The sequence below is a fragment of the Paroedura picta genome, chromosome 6, assembly GCF_049243985.1.
Source record: "Paroedura picta isolate Pp20150507F chromosome 6, Ppicta_v3.0, whole genome shotgun sequence".
Lineage (NCBI taxonomy): Eukaryota > Metazoa > Chordata > Lepidosauria > Squamata > Gekkonidae > Paroedura > Paroedura picta.
The window spans coordinates 42,496,549-42,518,828 of record NC_135374.1 but is presented as its reverse complement, the minus strand read 5'-3'; the positions used below and the strand labels follow the sequence as shown (position 1 = coordinate 42,518,828).

Genomic DNA, 22,280 nt, shown 5'->3' with positions numbered 1-22,280 from the left:
CACCTTGGTTAATGAGAGAATCCTGAAGCCCTTACCCTTGGCCCAAGACAGCTGAGATCTTGACTCTCATTGGGGCCCCTTTCAATTTCACCCCCTCCACTGGCATGCTCTCTCAGGATGAACTGGCTGTCTTCCCCACTACTAGCCCTATTCCAGGTCTACTCCTAGCTGCAATGAACCCACCCAGCCCAAGCCCACCCACTAAAAGCCCTCACCCCCAACCCAACTAACCTATACAACTAGCTAAAGAAACCCAGCTGGGTTAGGGCCAAGATCCCACCCTGGCCCATCTCTCAGCACAACCTAACAATAACAGCAATCTAACAATATCAGCAGTGCTGATCCATCTTGGACCAGCTGTTTCCAGAGTTCATCTATGAGAGCAACCAGTGTCGTTTCCACTCCATGGCCAGGTCAAAAATCAGACTGGAATGGGTCCAGACCAGCTGTTTTCCCTAGGTATGCTTGTAATTGATATGTGGCTGCCCACCAACCACCTTCCTCAGAAACACCAGATGCAAGACCAGGTGATAGTTGGCAGGATTCCATGGATCAAGAGACGTTTTCTTCAGTAATGGCCAGAGCACCTTCTCCTATAAATCCTCTGGGAAAGTCACTAAGGACAGGGGCAGATTTATAATTTCTCTGAGGAGTTCCCCAGTCTTTCCATCACTTGCTTACACAAGCCATGAGGGACAGGGATCCAAGGGGCAAGAGATTAGCCTCACTGAAGCTAACATCCTGCGTTCTGCTTAGCCTCCCTGCACTGATTAGTACAATGCATGCCCTGCCTGCCTGCCTGCCCTTCCACACAGAAGAGCAATATGATCAAAATCAAGTAGGATTCTAACCTACTTGGTTTTAAACCATCATACAAAATTGTTCATTGCACGTCTGTTTTTGCTCCCCTAAAGTGGCTGTGAAACTCCAAAGAATAGTAGTTGGGACTGAGAAAAGAGCTACATGGTGTACCAGCGCTACTTGCAGCTCTGACTCGGCAGAAGACAAAAGGCTGTGAGAAACTGCAGTTCGGCATTAAAAAATATGCATGCATTGGGCAACATAACAGAAGTTCAAACCTGAATTACAAGTAGTGTACAATTTTCTTCTAGAATAGAATCAAAATTCTGTCCACAGTTCCTTAAACACTAGCTGACTACTAAAGCAACACAGGTTGTATCTGAAAACACTGAAAAAGTCATCCTCCCTTAATCAACCACGTATACAAGCAATGTCTTCATTATGTTCTTCCCACCATGGACATATGGAAGTTGTGTACTAACCTGATGTCTGAAAGTCTATCTGGATGGGGTTGGATAAACCATTGACCGCCTCTCGCCACATGCCTCCACCCCCTGGTGACCATGCAGTCACCACACAACGATACAGCCCAGCATCAGAAATCTGTGTCTGGTACATTCTGTAGCGGAACTCATTCTCCTGGACCTTCTCCAGGACCACACCGTCCACCCGGTCTTGATCTGTCCAATCTTCCCGCCTGACCACTGAATCTTGATTGAGGGAAATGATGCGCATGGTTCCATTAGCATTTGAATGGTCATTCAGAGGCTTCTCCGCTGTAATGAGGACTGAGTATCGAGGACTTTTGATGTTCCGGGAAGACACCTTGCATGTCATTTCAAAGGTGTGCCCAGCCATGAAAAACGGCTTCAACTTCACAGCTTCTACAGTCAGTGCATAATCTGGGAGAAGCAAAGAAGGCACAGATATAAGAGACAAGCAAAGGACAGAGAAACATAAGCAGCAGCCAGGGATTAAAAATAGCCATTTGCAGTACATTTTTAGTCAAAAGCTCAGGAGTGCCTTGTGGTCTGTTACATGCACAGCTGCAGGACAGTGAGTGCCCCTATGTGAGATGGCATTCAGAGGCAGCAGGTTGTGGTTACGACTGAAAAAGAAACAGCAAGGAAAAGGTAGGTGTGCAGAATAATTGAATACTGAGAGTTTTATCTCCATGCTTCAAGTCCTAAGTGAGCTTTTATAAGAAGCCAGGGCTGCCATTTCACAGTATGCAATGCCTTTGCAAATGAATATAGATAGCCTTTAAGTAGGAAACCAAAAACATTTCCGATACAGAAGAATTTAGAAACAATATTCACTTCCCCTTTTCAACAAATGACAGTTCTTTAAAGTATCTCTAAACTTAAGGTTTTTCACTCTCTTGTTATATTTATCCAACATTTTCACCTACATTTTGTCAATTGTATGCTTGGTGCTTTTTACCCTTTTGCTTTTACAGGATTTTTAAGGCAAAATGGAAACAGAGTAATGGAAACAGTATAGACTGGCAGCATGGTGGTAACTTCTTGTCACCGTGTTTTTGCATGTAGGAAATTCCTAGGTCCAAAGGAGGTGACTTTAGGGACTAGGGGTGGCCAACATGTGGCTCTCCAGATGTCCATGGACTACAATTCCCATGAGCCCCTACCAGCACATGCCCTGCTGTGCTGGAAGGGGCTTATGGGAATTGTAGTCCATAGACATCTGGAGAGCCACATGTTGCTACCCCTGGACTAGACTATACATTTATTTTGCCACTCTGATGCCACCAAATCAACCTCCACCCCCACCCCCATTTAGACCCAGGTCAAGGGAGAAGCTTCTCCTGCAACAGTATAAGGCTACCTATTAAGTCATTTTTAACGGTAGGGAAGGGCCCGGCACTGGGCCACGGCTCCCACTCCCCGCCCACCCCCCGCAGTAAGAAACTTCCCAGGCCGCAAGCAAATTGGCCCAGCAAGCTTCTTTTTGTGGGAGGGGGGGAGAGGGAAGCAGTGCCGCGCATGCACGTTTGCGCCATGCGCGGCCAAAAACGTGCATGTGCGGCAGTTTCATGAAGTGCCATGCATGTGCGTTTGTGGCCGCGAGATCGCCCTCCCCACCACCGCTGGTCCGCAGCCTTAAAAAGGTTGCAGACCACTGCTTTATAACATAACATAACATAACATAACATAACATAACATAACATAACATAACATAACATAACATAACATAACATAACATAACATAACATAACATAACAGCAGAAGGAAACGACGCTAGGAGCAGCTGTGTAAAATACCTGCTCTGGCATCAGATGAGTGAAGAACCTTCCAGTACCATGCTTTATCACTGCTCCTGTATCTGAAGGAGTGTGCATGCACACAAAAACATATACCTTGAATACAACTTTGTTGGTCTTAAAGCTGCCCCTGGACTCAGACTTTGTTCTGATTTTCATAAAGTTCTGCTGTTATGTTTTGCAACAGAGCGGCCACCAGCAAACTTCGTAACCAAACTGAAGTCATTTTAGTACTAGGCCAAAAGGAGCATTTTCATTACAGAAAAGTTACACACAAACACACACACACACACACACACATATGGTTACATATTGCTTATGTGCTTGATAGAAATATAACAGAAGCAGCTTAAGATTCCATTTCCTTTTAAAATAATTTTGATTGAAATTGTGAAGGTTCGATCCAAGTTTAATTATCAAGTAACCCAACTTCTTATTTCAGGGGAAAATATGAAACCAGAGATGAACACATTTAGGAATACAAAAGTTCAAGTACTAACATTAGATCAAGACTGAACAAGACTGACATTCAGATTGCTTTCATGAAGACAACAATTCCACTGTGCCCCCAAATTGGTTGAAAGGAGTTACTGTGATCATCAATATAGTATCTAATTTCTGTGACTGGTCTACTATCCAGCAATTTATAGCTATTACTTGCAAAGACTAGGAATTATATGCAGTTCCAGTTTACAACCCCATTCCCCCCCCCTTTAGTCTGATCTTCTTATTTTCTCTTTCCACTCAACCTGATCTCCATTTGCACAGATATATTGAAAAAATGGCAGAATTCTTGTTATTTATTGGCTTTTGCTAGCCTGGTGTTCAGAGCTGTTTGTACAACAATACATTTTCTTCTAATAAAAACTGGCTGCATATTAAACAGGAGGTGAATCTTTTACAAGGCCACAGGGAAATAAGATATACTGAGCTTGCCACACACTTCCCAAAATTAAAACTACATACAATAATACTTTTGTCTTCCCACAAGAGAGCCAAAAGGTATTTCTTGTGATTACATTTTACAGTATTCTGCTTTCAAACAGCAGTTTTCACAATGAGTAAACACACCATCTAGAAGATGAGAAAACGGAGCATGACAACTATAGCAGCATCATACGAAGAAGATCGCAGTGCAATACTATATAAAGGCAAGAGCAAGAAAGAACAATGTGCCAACTTGGCTGAGCACTAAATCACTAAATATCTCACATTTCAAGTGTCACAGAGTTGCAGAATTTATTTCTTGGTTATGTTCTGAAAATCACTTTCTTCGGCTGCACAATCTGAAGCAAGGATCTAAAGTGCCCAGGGGCTCATCCAAGCCCCTCACTATCTACTCCTCTGTTTCCCAATAGCCAGAAATCCAATATGCAAGTTTATTCAATTGATCAACACAGTGCCATGTTCAGTTTATGCTCACAGAAGGGCCAAGTGGATTGAGCCAGGGATATTAGATAAGGCGTTTGACAACCAGACAAGGGCAACTCCCTGGGCAGGAAGTAAGATTAAAGCGACTGTAAACAGACTCCCATTACTGCTAGATGAAGATAAGCATGTAGTGGCCCTCTAAACACAGAGACTGCAGGGTGGCAAGGCCAACAGCCCAGAAAAGTCAGCAGTAGTTCCGTGAACACATTTTCTGCCCATTTCTCTTGCAGGTCTATTGATTCCATGGATCAAAGTGCCAGGACATAATGAATACAACGGTGCTGAGAAAAGTGCCTTTGAGCACCATTCTGGAATCGAAGGTCAGAAAGAAAGAAAGAAAGAAAGAAAGAAAGAAAGAAAGAAAGAAAGAAAGAAAGAAAGAAAGAAAGAAAGAAAGAAAGAAAGAAAGAAAGTCTATCTTTAGGTGAATAAAAATGGTCATTAGGTGAATAAAAACGGATGGGACTCACAACTTTACATTTAATATCTACATCTGCAGTATCTGCACACCATGCACCTAACTCTACTACACTGAGCCCCACTCAGATAACTTCATTTTAAGAAACCAGCATCACTTAAAATCAGGTCTGAGAATTTTGCTGTTCTGTGGTTGTTGGGAAACACCAGGGTTTCATGAAACCTTGTTTGAGAAAGCCTGATACACACATTCTATCATTTCAAAAGAGGCATAATCAGTGCTAAACATGGGATTTTATATGTCAGTCTGCTGCAGTTGACATCCATACAGTTGCTTGTATTCATTTTCACTGGTAAACCTCTTTGTTGTTGTTATGTGCGAAGTCGTGTCCGACCCATTGCGACCCCATGGACAATGATCCTCCAGGCCTTCCTGTCCTCTACCATTCCCCGGAGTCCATTTAAGTTTGCACCTACTGCTTCAGTGACTCCATCCATCCACCTCATTCTCTGTCGTCCCCTTCTTCTTTTGCCCTCGATCTCTCCCAGCATTAGGCTCTTCTCCAGGGAGTCCTTCCTTCTCATGAGGTGGCCAAAATATTTGAGTTTCATCTTCAGGATCTGGCCTTCTAAAGAGCAGTCAGGGCTGATCTCCTCTAGGACTGACTGGTTTGTTCGCCTTGCAGTCCAAGGGACTCGCAAGAGTCTTCTCCAGCACCAGAGTTCAAAAGCCTCAATTCTTTGACGCTCGGCCTTCCTTATGGTCCAACTTTCGCAGCCATACATTGCAACTGGGAAGACCATAGCCTTGACTAAACGCACTTTTGTTGGCAGGGTGATGTCTCTGCTTTTTAGGATGCTGTCTAGATTTGCCATAGCTTTCCTCCCCAGGAGCAAGCGTCTTTTAATTTCTTTGCTGCAGTCCCCATCTGCAGTGATCTTGGAGCCCAGGAAAATAAAATCTGTCACTATCTCCATTTCTTCCCCTTCTATTTGCCAGGAATTGAGAGGGCCGGATGCCATGATCTTTGTTTTCTTGATGTTGAGTTTCAAGCCAACTTTGGCACTCTCCTCCTTCACCCGCATCAACAGGCTCTTTAGTTCCTCTTCACTTTCTGCCATTAGAGTGGTATCATCTGCATATCTGAGGTTGTTGATATTTCTCCCTGCAATCTTGATCCCAATTTGTGACTCCTCTAATCCCGCATTTCTCATGATGTACTCTGCATACAAGTTAAATAGGCAAGGCGACAGTATACAGCCTTGCCGAACTCCTTTCTCAATTTTGAACCAGTCAGTGATTCCATGTTCAGTTCTCACTGTTGCTTCTTGACCTGCATATAAATTTCTCAAGAGACAAATAAGATGCTCTGGTATTCCCATCTCTTTAAGAACTTGCCACAATTTGTTGTGCTCCACACAATCAAAGGCTTTAGCATAGTCAATGAAGCAGAAGTAGACGTTCTTCTGGTACTCCCTAGCTTTCTCCATGATCCAGCGTATGTTGGCAATTTGATCTCTAGTTCCTCTGCCTCTTCGAAATCCTGCCTGTACTTCTGGAAGTTCTCGGTCCACATATTGCTGGAGCCTAGCTTGTAGGATTTTGAGCATAACTTTGCTAGCATGAGAAATTAGTGCGATGGTGCGGTAGTTTGAACATTCTTTGGCATTGCCCTTCTTTGGGATTGGAATGTAAACTGACCTTTTCCAATCCTGTGGCCATTGTTGAGTTTTCCAAATTTGCTGGCATATTGAGTGTAGCACTTTTACTGCATCGTCCTTTAAGATTTTGAATAGTTCAACTGGAATGCTGTCACTACCACTAGCTTTATTGTTGCTCAGACTTCCTAAGGCCCATTTGACTTCACATTCCAGGATGTCTGGCTCCAGGTTAGTAACTACCCCATTGTGGTCATCAGGGATGTTAAGCTCGCTCTTGTATAGTTCTTCTGTATAATTTTGCCACCTTTGTTTGATCTCTTCTGCTTCTGTGAGGTCCCTACCATTTTGGTCCCTTATCATACCCATCTTTGCATGAAACGTTCTCTTCATATCTCCAATTTTCTTGAAAAGATCTCTGGTCCTCCCCATTCTATTGTTTTCTTCTATTTGTTTGCACTGTTCATTTAAGAAGGCATTCTTATCTCTTCTAGCTTTTCTCTGGAATTCTGCATTCAATTGGGTGTATCTTTCTCTTTCTCCCTTGCCTTTCACTTCCCTTCTCTCCTTAGCTATTTGTAAAGCTTCCTCAGACAGCCATTTTGATTTCTTGCATTTCTTTTTCTTTGGGATGGTTTTAGTTGCTACCTCTTGTACAATGTTGCGAACCTCCGTCCATAGTTCTTCAGGCACTCTGTCTATCAGATCTAATTCCTTAAATCTATTTGTCACCTCCACTGTGTATTCGTCAGGGATATGATTTAGTTCATACCTGAGTGGCCTAGTGCTTTTCCCTACTTTCTTCAATTTAAGCCTAAATTTTGCAACAAGAAGCTCATGATCTGAACCACAATCAGCTCCTGGTCTTGTTTTTATTGACTGGATAGAACTTTTCCATCTTTGGCTGCAGAGCACATAGTCAATCTGATTTCTGTGTTGACCGTCTGGTGATGTCCATGTGTAGAGTCGTCTCTTGGGTTGCTGGAAAAGAGTGTTTGCTATGACCATTGTATTCTCTTGACAAAATTCTACCAGCCTGTGCCCTGCTTCATTTTGTACTCCAAGGCCAAACTTGCCTGTTATCCCGGTTATCTTTTGGCTTCCTACTTTAGCATTCCAATCCCCCATGATGATAAGCACATCATTTTTGGGCGTTGCTTCTAGAAGGTGTTGTAGGGCTTCATAGAACTGATCAACTTCATCCTCTTCAGCAGCAGTGGTTGGGGCATAGACCTGGATCACTGTGATGTTGAATGGTTTGCCTTGGATTCGAACTGAGATCATTCTGTCATTTTGGGGATTGTATCCCAAGACTGCTTTTCCTACTCTCTTATTGATTATGAATGCTACTCCATTTCTTCTGCGAGATTCTTGTCCACAGTAGTATACCTGATGGTCATCTGAATTAAATTCACCCATTCCTGTCCATTTTAGTTCACTGATTCCTAAAATGTCGATGTTCAGTCTTCTCATTTCTTGTTTAACCACGTCCAGCTTGCCTTGATTCATGGATCTGACGTTCCAGGTTCCTATGGAATACAAATCTTTACAGCATCGGACTGTCTTTTCGCCACCAGTTACTTCCACAACTGAGCGTCCTTTCGGCTTTGGCCCAGCCGCTTCATTCATTCTGGCGCTACTCGTACTAGCCGTCTGCTCATCCCCAGTAGCATATTGGACACCTTCCGACCTGAGGGGCTCATCTTCCAGCGTCATATCGTTATGCCTATTGGAACTGTCCATAGAGTTTTCATGGCAAAGATACTGGAGTGGTTTGCCATTGCCTTCTCCAGTGGATCACCTTTTGTCAGAGCTCTCAGCTATGACCTGTCCGTCTTGGGTGGCCCTGCACGGCATAGCTCATAGCTTCACTGAACTACGCAAGCCCCCTTGCCACAACAAGGCAGCGATCCTTGAAGGGGGGGTAAACCTCTATGAGTATAAAATAGGATTGCACTTGCCTGTAACACTTGTTCATTGAGTGGTCTTCTGTGCAGGCACACTAAGGAACTCCCTCTCCCTCCCTGGCAACCAGCCAGAAGCTTGGAGGTGGGTGCTTTGATGGGAGCTTCTTGTAAAGGCTTAGCTATGCCTGACTGAAGGAACCCTTTCCTGGCTGCCCTCAGTTTCAAGGTGAAATCCTTGGAGGTGTGGGTTCACAGAGTCTAGCAACACACAATGGTCTTTTGTGAAAGAAGGGTACTGTATGTATCAGAGGGAGATTGTGCCTCTTCATTGGGGTTCTTTGGACTTCTTTAGTCCCTGTAGTTTTTCTGCTAAAGTATATGGAGTTTCCTGTTCTTGTTACATTATCTGTGCTGTGAGACAACAGTTATGCTTACAGCATATTGAGATTGATTCTACCACTCACTTTATTGGGACTGTCTCAGTTCCAGGGTCAGAACCAATTATTTATTGACCTTGGCTCCAAGCCCTTTTGCCTTGTTCTAAAGGGATGCCAGCCTGGGGACCCCCTAGAATTACAGCTTATCTCCAGACTACAGAGATCGATTTCCCCAAGGAAAATGGCTACTTTTGGAGGGTGGAGTCTGCTGCAGCCCACTGAGGCCCCTGTCTCCCCAGGCTCCCCTACCTGGATCCCATCACCAGCCAGTGGCCAGGCAGCATGGCAAGCCCAATTCCACTCTCTGTTCTTCCTATCAGGGAATGGCATGGACCCTTCCTAACAATCTCAGTCTCACTTGTCTTTCTGGGACAGAGCTGGGCTAGTGTTTCAACTGGGCTCAGACTGCCTGTGGAGTCACTGTGATGTGACACCATTTGCAGTGAAAGCCAGCATGGCATAGCAGTTAGAGGGCTCGGCTAAGATCTGGGAGACCCAGGTTCATATGTCATTCTGTCTGAAACACAGCTTATGTCATTGGGCCCACCACATTGTCTTCCCAGGGTTTTGGTGAGGAAGGAAGGGGAAAGTATAAAATGTTATCAGCCACTTTGAGTCCCTGCTAGGGAGTAAGATGCTTCATACCCATCTTTTTAAAGCATCTTTTTAAAGCACAGCTAATGTTTCTACTCAAAACGGCTGCCCCATGGGACAAAGTCTTTGACATGCAAACGAATTATTAGCTGATGATACAGCTTCTATGACAATTCTTTAGCAAATATATGATTGATTCCACTGTTCATCTCTATTATTGCTGGTTGGAAAGTTAAATAGCATCTCTAATTCAGCCACGGCAGAGCATGAGTGCTACAAACCATAGCCTGGATGGGAAGTGAAATTTCTCGGCCACACTTTTGCTTTAAGTTCTGAATCAAGAGGTCATTATGGCCCTTTGAAGGTAATTTGACACACTATGATAGTGATGAATGTGACAAATCTGCTCCTTTATTCTGGACCAGTTTTTTTCCTACATTGCCCTAGTCCATGCTAGGGATTATTGGGGAGGGGGAAAGAGGCTCCACGGAGAGGCTATGAATTTGTCAGTCCAGTTGCACGGCACTCTATGAGGAGTAAAAGGCTTGATGTCAGATCCTAAAGAGTCACCTCTTCTTCCCCTCCTTCTCAAGGTTGTGCACACATTTTTTCTGCCACATAAAAGTTTTATTTTATATCAAAGAAAAGAAAGGGGAGAAGAAATCAGAGGAGTAATCTTATAGTCTCCACACTATAAATCCACAAGTTCCCCGTATTTTTTTTCCATGTGCAAGATACCAGTTCCATTCTTGGCATCTCCTACTGAAAGGTCTCTGATAATTGGACTTCTCAAAAATCCTTTAAATTAATGAATCTATCTTCTGTGGTGATTTACTCTGCAAGGGAAAGGAAAAAAATTCTCTGGTCAGGTGTCTTGTCCACCACCTCTTACAACTCTTTTCACACCTATGTCACTTTGTGGGCTCAGGCCCAAGATCTCCCCATCTCTTCCCTGAGGGGAGGTTGCCTTGTCTTTCCATTAATTATTCCATTAATTTAGTACTACCCTGGGACAGAAAAAGGATGCTATTTTTAATCATTCTTATGTGTTAAGGAGAGCACCTGAAAAGGCCAATGCTCATGTCCAGGTCATCTAATTATGTGTTATAGACCAGGGGTAGTCAACCTGTGGTCCTCCAGATGTTCATGAACTACAATTCCCATGAGTCCCTGCCAGCAAATGCTGGCAGGGGTTCATGGGAATTGTAGTCCATGAACATCTGGAGGACCACAGGTTGGCTACCCCTGTTATAGACTAAACTTTTGCTTGGCTGTCTTGTTCATAGACATCTCCATGCTTCCTGAAGAGAGTTCTTCTGCCATTGGGGGATGGAGGCAGCCAGGCCGAACTTCATTTTGCTTCAATTATTAGAACTGGAGAAGGGATCTCTCCAAGTGAAAAAAATGTGTTATTACACTGGGCAAAATCTACTTAGTGCTAGTGATGATAATGAAAGAGTTTAAAAAGGCAAGGGGTTAATGTGAAAAAGGCATCCAGCAATGTGGGAAGAGATGTGTTTAACTGGAATATATGGAACCATACATGTATTTTTAAATAGTTAGCTATTTATTTTCAGTCCTAATCAGAGTCTTAAAAGAAAATAAAATCCCAGATAGGCACAGAGAAATCTAAACTTAAAAAAAAATCCTTTTCAGAATACACCAAGATATTTCTTTTAATGCTTCTTTCCCCTAGTCCCTACACATGTCTTTGCTGCACCCTTTCCTTTTAACATATGTACGTGTGTGTGAGTGGGGGAGATGAAGTCTCAAAGTAAACAGCAGAGCAGGGTGATCTCAATGTAAATTGTGCTTGTCAGAAGAATCCCTTGTCCCTCTTTCTGAAAAGTCTGCACACATGAAAATTTATACCTGAAATAAACTTAGTTGCTCTTAAAGGTTCCATGGGATTCTGACTTTGTTCTCTCTCTCTCTCTCTCTCTCTCCCTCTCTCCCCCTTCCTCCCAAAGGAAGAGTGGGGGGTGGAAGCCTCAGTCAATGGAAGGAAAGGAGGCTTGGTTTTGTATCTCACCCACAGGACTGAGAGAGAGGTGGGCAAATGCAAACTGCGATGCTGCAGCAGCAGCTCCAAAGAAGGAAGCTGGAGAGTGTGACAGAGAGAGCTGGGAAAAGTGATCTCCAATGCACACAAATGGTTTAAGGATTTGTGGGGCCTGCAGCACCAGAGCCAATGTAAGGATTTGCAGGGCCCTAGCGGAGTACAACTGTGATGGCAGCAGCCAGCCTGGGGGCAGAGGAGCCCCCCACAGTGGAAAGGGGGGTCACTCCGAGTGCCCTTAAAAAGGAAAAAGGAAAGAGGAGAGAGGCTATGGCCCTGAACCATGGGGGAGGGGGGGGAGAGACACTGTGGTCCATTATGCACGGCCGCTGAAACTGCGATTTTGGGTCACATGGAAAACGCGGAGGGGGAAGAAGCAAAGCAAACCGCTTATGCACGGGACGGGACACAACGGCAGCAAAACCCAAAGTAACCGATTATGCACGCGGCAACCCCGGCGCCGCTTCTGGTTGCGCCCCGGTCACCCGGAAGCTGCGCTTTCTTCCGCGTTTAGCTAACGTGGCTTTTTTGGCGGCATGCACCGAATCTGCGGCTGGTTGCAGCCGGCGCCGTGCGTTATCGGTGATTTTAGTCGTCGCCATTCCACCCCGAATGTGCGCTATCCCCCCTCTGCATAATGGGCCTGTGTGAGGAAGAAAGCAAGAGAGCCAGCTTCTTGTTGGCCAGATACAAGCTCTGCAGAGACTGCTTCCAGTCCGTGAGCTGTATGTTTGACACTCATGCCTTATAGGATCACTGTTAGTAAGAACCATCAATACTTCCTGGCAGGTGTCTCTTTGGCAGAGTTCTGCAAAGACTTTTTGCTAGCTTCAAGACTTGCTTTACAAATGAAAACAGAAAGAAAAGGGGCAACCAGACCGACAGCAAAGCTCATATATACTAGGCTGCACCTCTAGAAATCACCCAGTGGATGAGCAAAGCTCAGCATACACTCCTGATGTATCATTTTCCGGGGAAAGTACGTGACCTTAGCCCTAGAGAGATAATAAGCGGCATCAGGTCAGAATTAGTTGAAAACCACTAACAGTGTCTTGTGTTAACCAATACCACAAATTCTTACAACCAGGGAAGCTTTCATGCTGAACTTGATTGCACTTGATCATCACTCTATCAATGCAAAGAAATCTCTGAAGAAAACGTGCCAAGGCTGCATGGATGGGGGGGGGGAGGGGGATATGCAGACACCTGTTCTTCATTCTACCCGAATGGTATTATCTGAAGTCTCCATTTGAACAACTACACACAGATATCAGAAAGGTTTGTTTCAAAACATACACACACCTGGGAGTCCTGATTTGTCCATGCAGTCCCTTTCCTCACTACTGAAAACCTCCGAATCTTTAAACACCAATTTGGCCAGATAGACCAAATGTGGCTACTTGGGCAAACACATTTCTTTTCCCACCGCAAATGGTTATCCTTAACTATGGCTCATACAGTTCCTCAAAGTTCCTATGAAAAAACAGATTCCAGTTTGTTCAGGTTAGACCTTTTCAACCTTTTGACTCTGGAGGAGCCCCTGAAATATTTTTCAGGCTTTCAATTGATCATTCACCATTTCCACTGTGGAGAAAGAAACTCGCCTGTAGAGCACTTTCTCAACAGGGGTTTCTTGAAGGCTCCAGAAGAGTTTTGCCTATGTGGTGGGAGTTAATTAGATTTTTATTTTTTATTTTTTTTAAAAAATCAGGATATATGACCATATATGATTATGTTGATCTCCGCCCACCCCCCCATGGCAGTAATGGGACGGGTGGAAAAGGGAGGGATCTCAGTCTTAAAATGACCGTCATGGATGTGACAGGGAGGTGTGGCCTGCTGATATCACTTCCAGGGTTTCTTGAAGCCTGAAGAATGTTTCAAGGGTCTCTCAGCAGTAAAAAGGATGAGAAAGGCTGTTATAGAGCAACAGGGGAAGTGGGTTCCAGTATGGACAGAGACTATGCAAACTTTTGGGGAAAGCTGTATAATCCCTAGGGAGCAGAATCCTGGCGGGGAATCCCTGGTCCAGGTACATAATGGATCATCATTATAATAAACCAGCAAGTCTTCAATTATGCTCTTCGTCTAAGGGGAGAAGGAGGACTCCGATTCATGTAGGATAGGTCTATCAATGACCACTAGCCATTATGACTTAAGGGAAGCTACATATACAGAGACAGCAAACCTCAGAATACCAGTAATAGGATGTAGCATCAGAAGAAGGCAGCCTCTATTAAAGTTTGTTGACCCCCCCCCCCCCCGCAAAATCAACTAGTGGGTTACTGTGTACAATAGTTTGGTGGACTAGATGGAACAAGCAATCTGATCCATTATGCTCTTATTTGTCTACATCATGGTCTTTTCAGTTGGCATCTTGTTAGCATAAGTTAGTTGGGAACCCTTCTGTGAACAGTTCATTGGGCCTGGAGTAGCTCTAAGTATCCACCACTGCTAGGTCAAGAACAGCTCTTCTTATCTGCTACCACAATGGCAGACAAGCCCAGAGTAGCTCCCTGCAGCAGTTGCTACAAGCGCCACTGGTAAGTGCATTATCTGCACATGGAGGGAATTTATTTTGGGAGGAATATAAACCCCCAATGTTTCTTTTTAACACTTCAGATATTTTTCTCCAAACCAGAGGAGTCCCTCAAATTTGCAGAAATAAAATTGTTTAGCATCAATGTGAACCCAATCCAGAGATTTAGGTGCATAGAGCAGTTATGAATAAATTATTATGAAGAAAGTTACTCTAGTTCAGGGGTAGTCAACCTGTGGTACTCCAGATGTCCATGGACATCTGGAGGACCATAGGTTGACTAGCCCTGATCTAGTTGATTTAAAACATGTCCTTAGAGTTAAACTGTGCCAACTGGACTGATGATAAGGCTGCTAGGCCTACAGAACACCCATGAGTCTTGCCTTGCTATATGGCAAAATGTTACACCAACTACAGGTGCTTTAAAATTATATGTTACAGAATGCCATTCAAGCAGGAAATATGAAATCTGACCACAGGCCTGCCAAAGAGAATTCTTAGTTCCCAATTCAGTCCATACACAAGTTATTTATTTGGTTAAACAAGAGTATGGCTGCCAGTTTCCACAACCAAGAAATGATACAAGGCAAGCTGAAATTAGCAGCCTTCTTAGTCATAAATAGTTCCCTGAAAGTTGCTACAATTGCATTTTTGTAATAATATTTTGACTGTCTTTTAAACAGAAATGCATTACGTTCTTTCTACATCAACTATCCTTGATTATTTTAATTTTATAATAAAAACAGTCTTTTTTCCCAAGGAAAAAGGGAGGCATTTAAAGCTATTAAATGTGCCAAGAGCTCTGAGCTGTTTATCTAGCTTTCACTTGTTCAGTGTTGATTTTTTATTTCTAATTATATAGATATCGGAAAGGCAAAATGTGGAAACATTCCATAAACTAACATTAAGATGGGTTATTAGCTAGATGAAAAGTATTGTGCTTAGCACTAATAGTGTAGATTTGCCATGATATATAATAATGAGAAAGCTATCATGAGTAGTTCCTGAAATCATTACCATTATAATTAAATTCTGCAGGGAAAGAAGCGTAGGGAAGTGTATAAAGGTTGCAAATGCACCTGCTTCCCTTTTGCTTCTGTCATATACAGGAGCAGACAAGATAAAATGTATTAGATAGTTACTCCCCAAGCTTCTCCTTCCTTCAAGATTCTTCGGTCACAGAGATGAAAAGGGAGATCAGTTCACTACTTCTTTATGCAAAATCCCAGGAAGACTCCTTTGTGCTTTTAATACCAGCTTCATTTCCTGGTACTTTAGAGTTCAAGGACAGGGTCCTGGGATTTGAAGCATTATTGCTCAGAGAAACCTCAGAGCCCAAGAAGCAGGGCTTCACCAAACAGAGGATTCCTTATAGCTGTGCTCCTTGAACTTTATTTCCATAGCTAAAAAGATCTTGTTTGGGCAAAGCTAAATTACATACAAGTCATTTACCGTATTTGCCAGCGTATAAGACGACCCCCCAACATTTCCACTCAAAATATAGAGTTTGTTACATTACATTGCAGTACCTGTCATTGTCACCATTGTACGGCTGCAGCGCAACTGCAGCGTCTCCGGCCCGCCCCTGCATCTCCCTGTGACCGGCACTAGTGTGCAAGTGCGCATGTGTGAACTCTGTGTAGACAAGGGGCGGGCCGGAGCACCGCTGCTTCCCACAGAGCAGAACGGGCCTGTCATGCCGAAAAGGCTGGCACCCCTGTCTCACTGCTGATGCTTGCCGCACCCTTGCTGATAAACCACTGCGGCCGCGCTGGATACCGCATGATACTGGATCATAGAATCATAGAATCATAGAATCATAGAGTTGGAAGGGGCCATACAGGCCATCTAGTCCAACCCCCTGCTCAACGCAGGATTAGCCCTAAGCATCCTAAAGCATCCAAGAAAAGTGTGTATCCAACCTTTGCTTGAGGACTGCCAGTGAGGGGGAGCTCACCATCTCCTTAGGCAGCCTATTCCACTGCTGAACTACTCTGACTGTGAAAAACTTTTTCCTGATATCTAGCCTATATCGTTGAACTTGAAGTTTAAACCCATTACTGCGTGTCCTCTCCTCTGCAGCCAGCAGAAACAGCATCCTGCCCTCCTCCAAGTGACAACCTTTCAAATACTTAAAGAGGGCTATCATGTCCCCTCTCAACTTCCTTTTCTCCAGACTGAACATTCCCAAGTCCCTCAACCTATCTTCATAGGGCTTGGTCCCTTGGCCCCAGATCATCTTCGACGCTCTCCTCTGTACACTTTCAATTTTATCGACGACCTTCTTGAAGTGAGGCCTCCAGAACTGCACACAGTACTCCAGGTGTGGTCTGACCAGTGCCGTATACAATGGGACTATGACATCTTGTGATTTTGATGTGATGCCCCTGTTGATACAGCCCAAAATGGCATTTGCCTTATTTACCGCTGCATCACACTGCCTGCTCATGTTTTGTTTACAATCCACAAGTACCCCAAGGTTTCGTTCACACACAGTGCTACCTAGGAGCGTATCCCCCATCCAGTAGGCATGCTTTTCATTTTTCTGACCCAGATGCAGAACTTTACACTTATCTTTATTAAATTGCATCTTGTTCTCATTTGCCCATTTTTCCATTGTGTTCAGATCTCGTTGAACTCTGTCTCTATCTTCCGGAGTATTTGCCAGTCCTCCCAATTTGGTGTCATCTGCAAACTTGATGAGTAGTCCCTCCACCCCCTCATCTAGATCATTAATAAATATGTTAAAAAGTACCGGGCCGAGCACCGAGCCCTGAGGTACCCCGCTACTCACCTCTCTCCAGTCTGATGAAACACCATTGACAACAACTCTTTGAGTGCGGTTCTCTAACCAATTCCCTATCCACCTAACTATCTGAAAATCCAGATTACAGTCCTTCAACTTATCCATCAGAACATCATGGGGAACCTTGTCAAAAGCTTTACTAAAATCCAAGTAAATGACATCAACCGAATTTCCCCGATCCAGCAAACCTGTTACTTGGTCAAAAAAGGAAACTAGGTTGGTCTGGCAGGACCTGTTGGAGACAAATCCATGCTGACTTCCTTGGATCACCAAATTGTCCTCCAGATGTTTGCAGATCGCTCCCTTTAATATCTGCTCCATTATCTTCCCCACAACAGAGGTCAGACTCACTGGTCTGTAGTTTCCTGGGTCATCCTTCCTCCCTTTTTTGAAGATCGGAATATCGTTTGCTCTTTTCCAGTCCTCCGGAACATCTCCAGTCCTTAAAGAGGTTCCGAAGATGATGGACAAGGGCTGTGCAAGTTCTCTGGAAAGTTCTTTGAGTACTCTCGGGTGCATTTCATCCGGACCAGGGGATTTGAACTCATCCAGTGCAGCTAAATGCCTCTCGACAACCTCTCTATCCATGTTAACCTGCCACCCAGACACTATCCTTTGGCTACAGCCATCTCTAGATGTGCCTAAACACTTTGACCTGTGGGAAAAAACAGATGTAAAATAGGCACTAAGCCTTTCTGCTTTCTCTGCATCTTTCGTTAGAGTTTGTCCGTCTGCACCCAACAGTGGGCCTATTGCCTCCTTTACTTTACGTTTGCTCCTCACATAACTGAAAAATCTTTTCTTCTTACAATGGGCTTCCCTGGCCAATCTTAGCTCACTCTCAGCTTTGGCCTTTCTGATGATTGATCTACAGTGCCTAGTAACCCGTAGGTACTCTTCTTTAGAGCTCTGTCCTTCCCTCCATTTCCTAAACATTTTCCTTTTCTTTCTTAGTTCCTCTTGAAGTTCTCTGTTCATCCAAATAGGCTTCTTAGAGCTCCTGCAGTGTTTTCGTCTTTCTGGGATAGTCATTGATTGAGCATGCAATAGCTCTTGTTTGAGTAGCGCCCACCCTTCACATTCTCCCTTCCCTTCCAGCATTCTCGTCCATGGTATGACACTCATCATGTCTCTGAGTTTATTAAAGTTTGCCCTACGAAAATACAACATCCGTGTCTGGCTACAAGCTTCCTTGGCTCCCCATCTCAAAAGGAATTCTATAAGGACATGGTCACTTCCCCCTAGGGTCTCCACCTCCTTCACCTCATCCACCAACTCTTGCCTGTTGGTCAGTATTAAGTCCAGTATGGCTGAACCTCTTGTGGGTTCATCTACAATTTGATAAATGAAATTGCCAGCCAGGCAGGTCAGAAAGTTGCATGGTACGTAGAATGCGTTGGGCGAGCATCGGGAGGCCACTATGGGCAGCGATGTCTATCCCAACTGAAGTGCACCCGGCATATAGGACGACCCCCCACTTGGAGGCATGTTTTTCAGGGGGAAAGTAGCCTTATACGCCAGCAAATACTGTACTACAAGTCATTCCTGGAGATTTGTAGCTGTGTTTGAAATTTATGGATAAGTCTCTCTATATAGTAAGCATGGTACACTGATAATTTTCTAAATGACAATGTTTGCATAGTTATAGGTTCTCCAAATAAACTTCACACATTTACCTGGAAGAGAAGACAAAAGGGGAACCAAAACTCTTCCCATGGCAAAAAACAGAGAGCCAGAAGATAATGAAATGAAATGGTCCTGTGCATAAAACCCCCTATAAAGAAAGGGATCCCCACCCACCAGCCTCAGTTCAGCAATGCACAAGAAGAAACATCAATGAACTTAGCACAGATCCACTTGTGCAAGACCTTGTGCAACACCCAGCAGACTCCTCTCTATCTCCAATAGGTCCTGTTAGACCAACCTGATTTCCTTTTTTGACCAAGCGATAGGTTGGCTGGGTCGTGGTAATTTGGTTGACATAGTTTACTTGGATTTTAGTAAAGCTTTTGATAAGGTTCCCCATGATGTTCTGATGGATAAATTGAAGGACTGCAATCTGGATTTTCAGATAGTTAGGTGGATAGGGAATTGGTTAGAGAACCGCACTCAAAGAGTTGTTGTCAATGGTGTTTCATCAGACTGGAGGGAGGTGAGTAGCGGGGTACCTCAGGGCTCGGTGCTCAGTCCAGTACTTTTTAACATATTTATTAATGATCTAGATCTAGATGAGGGGGTAGAAGGACTACTCATCAAGTTTGCAGATGACACCAAATTGGGAGGACTGGCAAATACTCCGGAAGATAGAGACAGAGTTCAACGAGATCTGAACACAATGGAAAAATGGGCAAATGAGAACAAGGTGCAATTTAATAAAGATAAGTGTAAAGTCCTGCATCTGGGCCAGAAAAATGAAAAGCATGCCTAATGGATGGGGGATATGCTTCTAGGTAACACTGTGTGTGAACAAGACCTTGGGGTACTTGTAGATTGTAAACTAAACATGAGCAGGCAGTGTGATGCAGCGGTAAAAAAGGCGAATGCCATTTTGGGCTGTATCAACAGGGGCATCACATCAAAATCACAAGATGTCATAGTCCCATTGTATATGGCACTGGTCAGACCACACCTGGAGTACTGTTTGCAGTTCTGGAGGCCTCACTTCAAGAAGGACGTCGATAAAATTGAAAGGGTACAGAGGAGAGCGACAATGATGATCTGGGGCCAAGGGACCAAGCCCATGAAGATAGGTTGAGGGACTTGGGAATGTTCAGCCTGGAGAAAAGGAAGTTGGGAGGGGACATGATAGCCCTCTTTAAGTATTTGAAAGGTTGTCATTTGGAGGAGGGCAGGACGCTGTTCCCATTGGCTGCAGAGGAAAGGACACGCAGTAATGGGTTTAAACTACAAGTACAACGATATAGGCTAGATATCAAGAAAAAAAAATTCACAGTCAAGCAGTGGAATAATCTGCTTAAGGAGGTGGTGAGCTCCCCCTCACTGGCAGTCTTCAAGCAAAGGTTGGATACACACTTTTCTTGGATGCTTTAGGATGCTTTGGGCTGATCCTGTGTTGAGCAGGGGGTTGGACTAGATGGCCTGTATGGCCCCTTCCAACTCTATGATTCTATGATTCTATATTTTATAGTACTCAGAAACTGTCATCAGGTGCACTTGGACATATGACTGGGGGTACAATAAGTTTGACTGAGTACAAGCAGCAATCACAGTCATCTTGCATTTTTGTTTGCACAAGTTCCCTAGTACAAGTAGAAACCTTGTGCTAGAGTCAACAACTGTGAGTATACAAATTCTCACCCCCCCAAGTGACTTCACTTACAATATTACTTTTAACTGTAATGGATACGGTCTCATTCCGACTGACCAGAGGGAAAATCAAGGGAAGATGCTAACACAATCAGGGCAGTATGCCATTAGTTGGCAAACTGAATGCAGTGCATGGCTGACATAACCCTGACTACATTCAGCCAAGGTTCCACACTGCCACGAGGCCAGCAGAATGACCGTTACATAAACATAATGTCAACTTACTGGTATCTATTTGTTACAGAGAAAAATAGAGTGGTACTTAAAAGACTGTTAAAGCGGAATTCAATGTGATCATTCACATTTCATGTATTCTTGACTTGTGTTAATTGCTTTGTGACCCTGAGAGTAGAAGGTGAACTCCCTAAATTTACTCTAAGTTAATACCTGCACTGCAATACTGGAAAAACTTGCACATGCTTCCAAGTCTTATCACCTCAGCTAAGTTATAATGTAGAACAACTGGAGCACATTTTTGCTAGTGCATTTCATCCACTGAATATTGACTTGAGACAGGACTAGCTGCTGGAAAAAGCATCAATTTACTTAAGAGAGAGCCCCAATTATTTCATTAAAACTGCTGGACTGTACAAAGTTGGAGGCAACAGTCTTTTTCTGCAGCATATTTACTTTCTCTGATATAAACTGTGCAATTTAAAACATAAACAGAGTAGATTGCTAGAGTCATTGTGCATATTTTTTCTACAACATTTTGCAAATACGAAGTCATGCGATTATGACAGTTCAAAATAAACCATGACAAAAACAAAGCTACAGCACCATTTATCTCTATGTATTCCTTGCCTTAATGTCATTCTCAAAAACAATTATTCCAAGTTTAGGTTCTATACTTGTTTGCACGCAGTTTAAGGATGCCCCCCAATATGCTCTTCTCTTCATATTTTTCTTCAAGACAACAAAGATGAGATACACATACATGATTTGCAAAGTTCACGGGACAAGAGGATTCTCCCACTCAAGACTGCCTGGACAAGAGAGGAGTGTGGGGGAAAGCAGTGGATGTTTATTAAAAGTCCCCCCCCCCCAATAGTTCCTAGCATGTACATGAGCATCCCGAGACCCTGTGCAAAAACACAAAGGACAGTAGCACTGGCAGCTACTATCAATGGCAGATTAAAAAGCATGCTCCATCCATGTTCATACATTTGGGAAATCTAGCAGCTCACATTTGATAGTACAGGACGATTCAATTCATTGTCCTATGTAGTATATAATTATTAGATGATTATTTGTCATGGGACAATGTATGCTGTAAACCAGATAGGTTGACTAATTTTTCAGCACCACTGATTTACTGATATACGATCAAGCTGAATGTGCACCAAACTCACATATGTACTTCAGATGCTGCCTGACCAGCAACTGACAGGTGTGATTAAAGCTGGAGTCTGAATAGTCTCAGGAATAGTGCTGACTGAGCATCGTCTCATACTACAATGTTCTCAGTTTACTTCTGGCCTTATTAGACCCACCGTTTCCAGTAGTGAGTAGAAAGTGTAATGAAACTTAAAACCTGGAAGATTACTGGAAGTCAATGCAGGATATGGATACAATACAACTGATAAGAGTACAATTTTAAAAAATGATGCACTGGAATTTCTTAGAGTCAATTCAGAGTAAGCATTTTAGAGAATAACTTAGATTCCTGTACCTTGTTCTACTGCACATGCAGCACAGCAGAGCTCTTTAGACAGTGTCCTCTGCCTCTCTCTGTCTCTATGCGTGCTTGTGTCAATATTTCTTTCTTCAGAAGCAAATGTCACAACCACTATCCATACTGCTGTCACCTCCTTTCAGATTGGAGCAATGAACTCCGCTTACGGCTGACTAATGGAAAGTACAAAGGCCTTGTCTGCATAGGGTTGACTGGCTTCCAATTGGGTTCTAGTCTAAACACAAATGTAAAAGCTTTGATTTTAATTCAAGAAGCTACACATGGTTTGAGGTACAGCCATTCAAAGCATTCTAGCAAACAAGTATGCTTAAAACTGATAATTAAAT

General features: G+C 43.6%; 1 protein-coding gene across 2 annotated transcripts in view; it reads right to left on the bottom strand.

Moving 5' to 3' along the window:
* Positions 1-22,280, bottom strand: part of PTGFRN (prostaglandin F2 receptor inhibitor) — a 121,189-nt gene that overhangs the window by 33,617 nt on the left and 65,292 nt on the right. The window contains exon 6 of one of the 2 annotated variants that reach the window (XM_077342285.1): positions 1,284-1,703. The exons of the other annotated variant lie outside the window; for it this stretch is intronic. Coding sequence (XP_077198400.1) covers positions 1,284-1,703 — 420 coding nt within the window. The remainder of the gene's footprint in view (positions 1-1,283; positions 1,704-22,280) is intronic. 2 annotated transcript variants of the gene reach the window in all.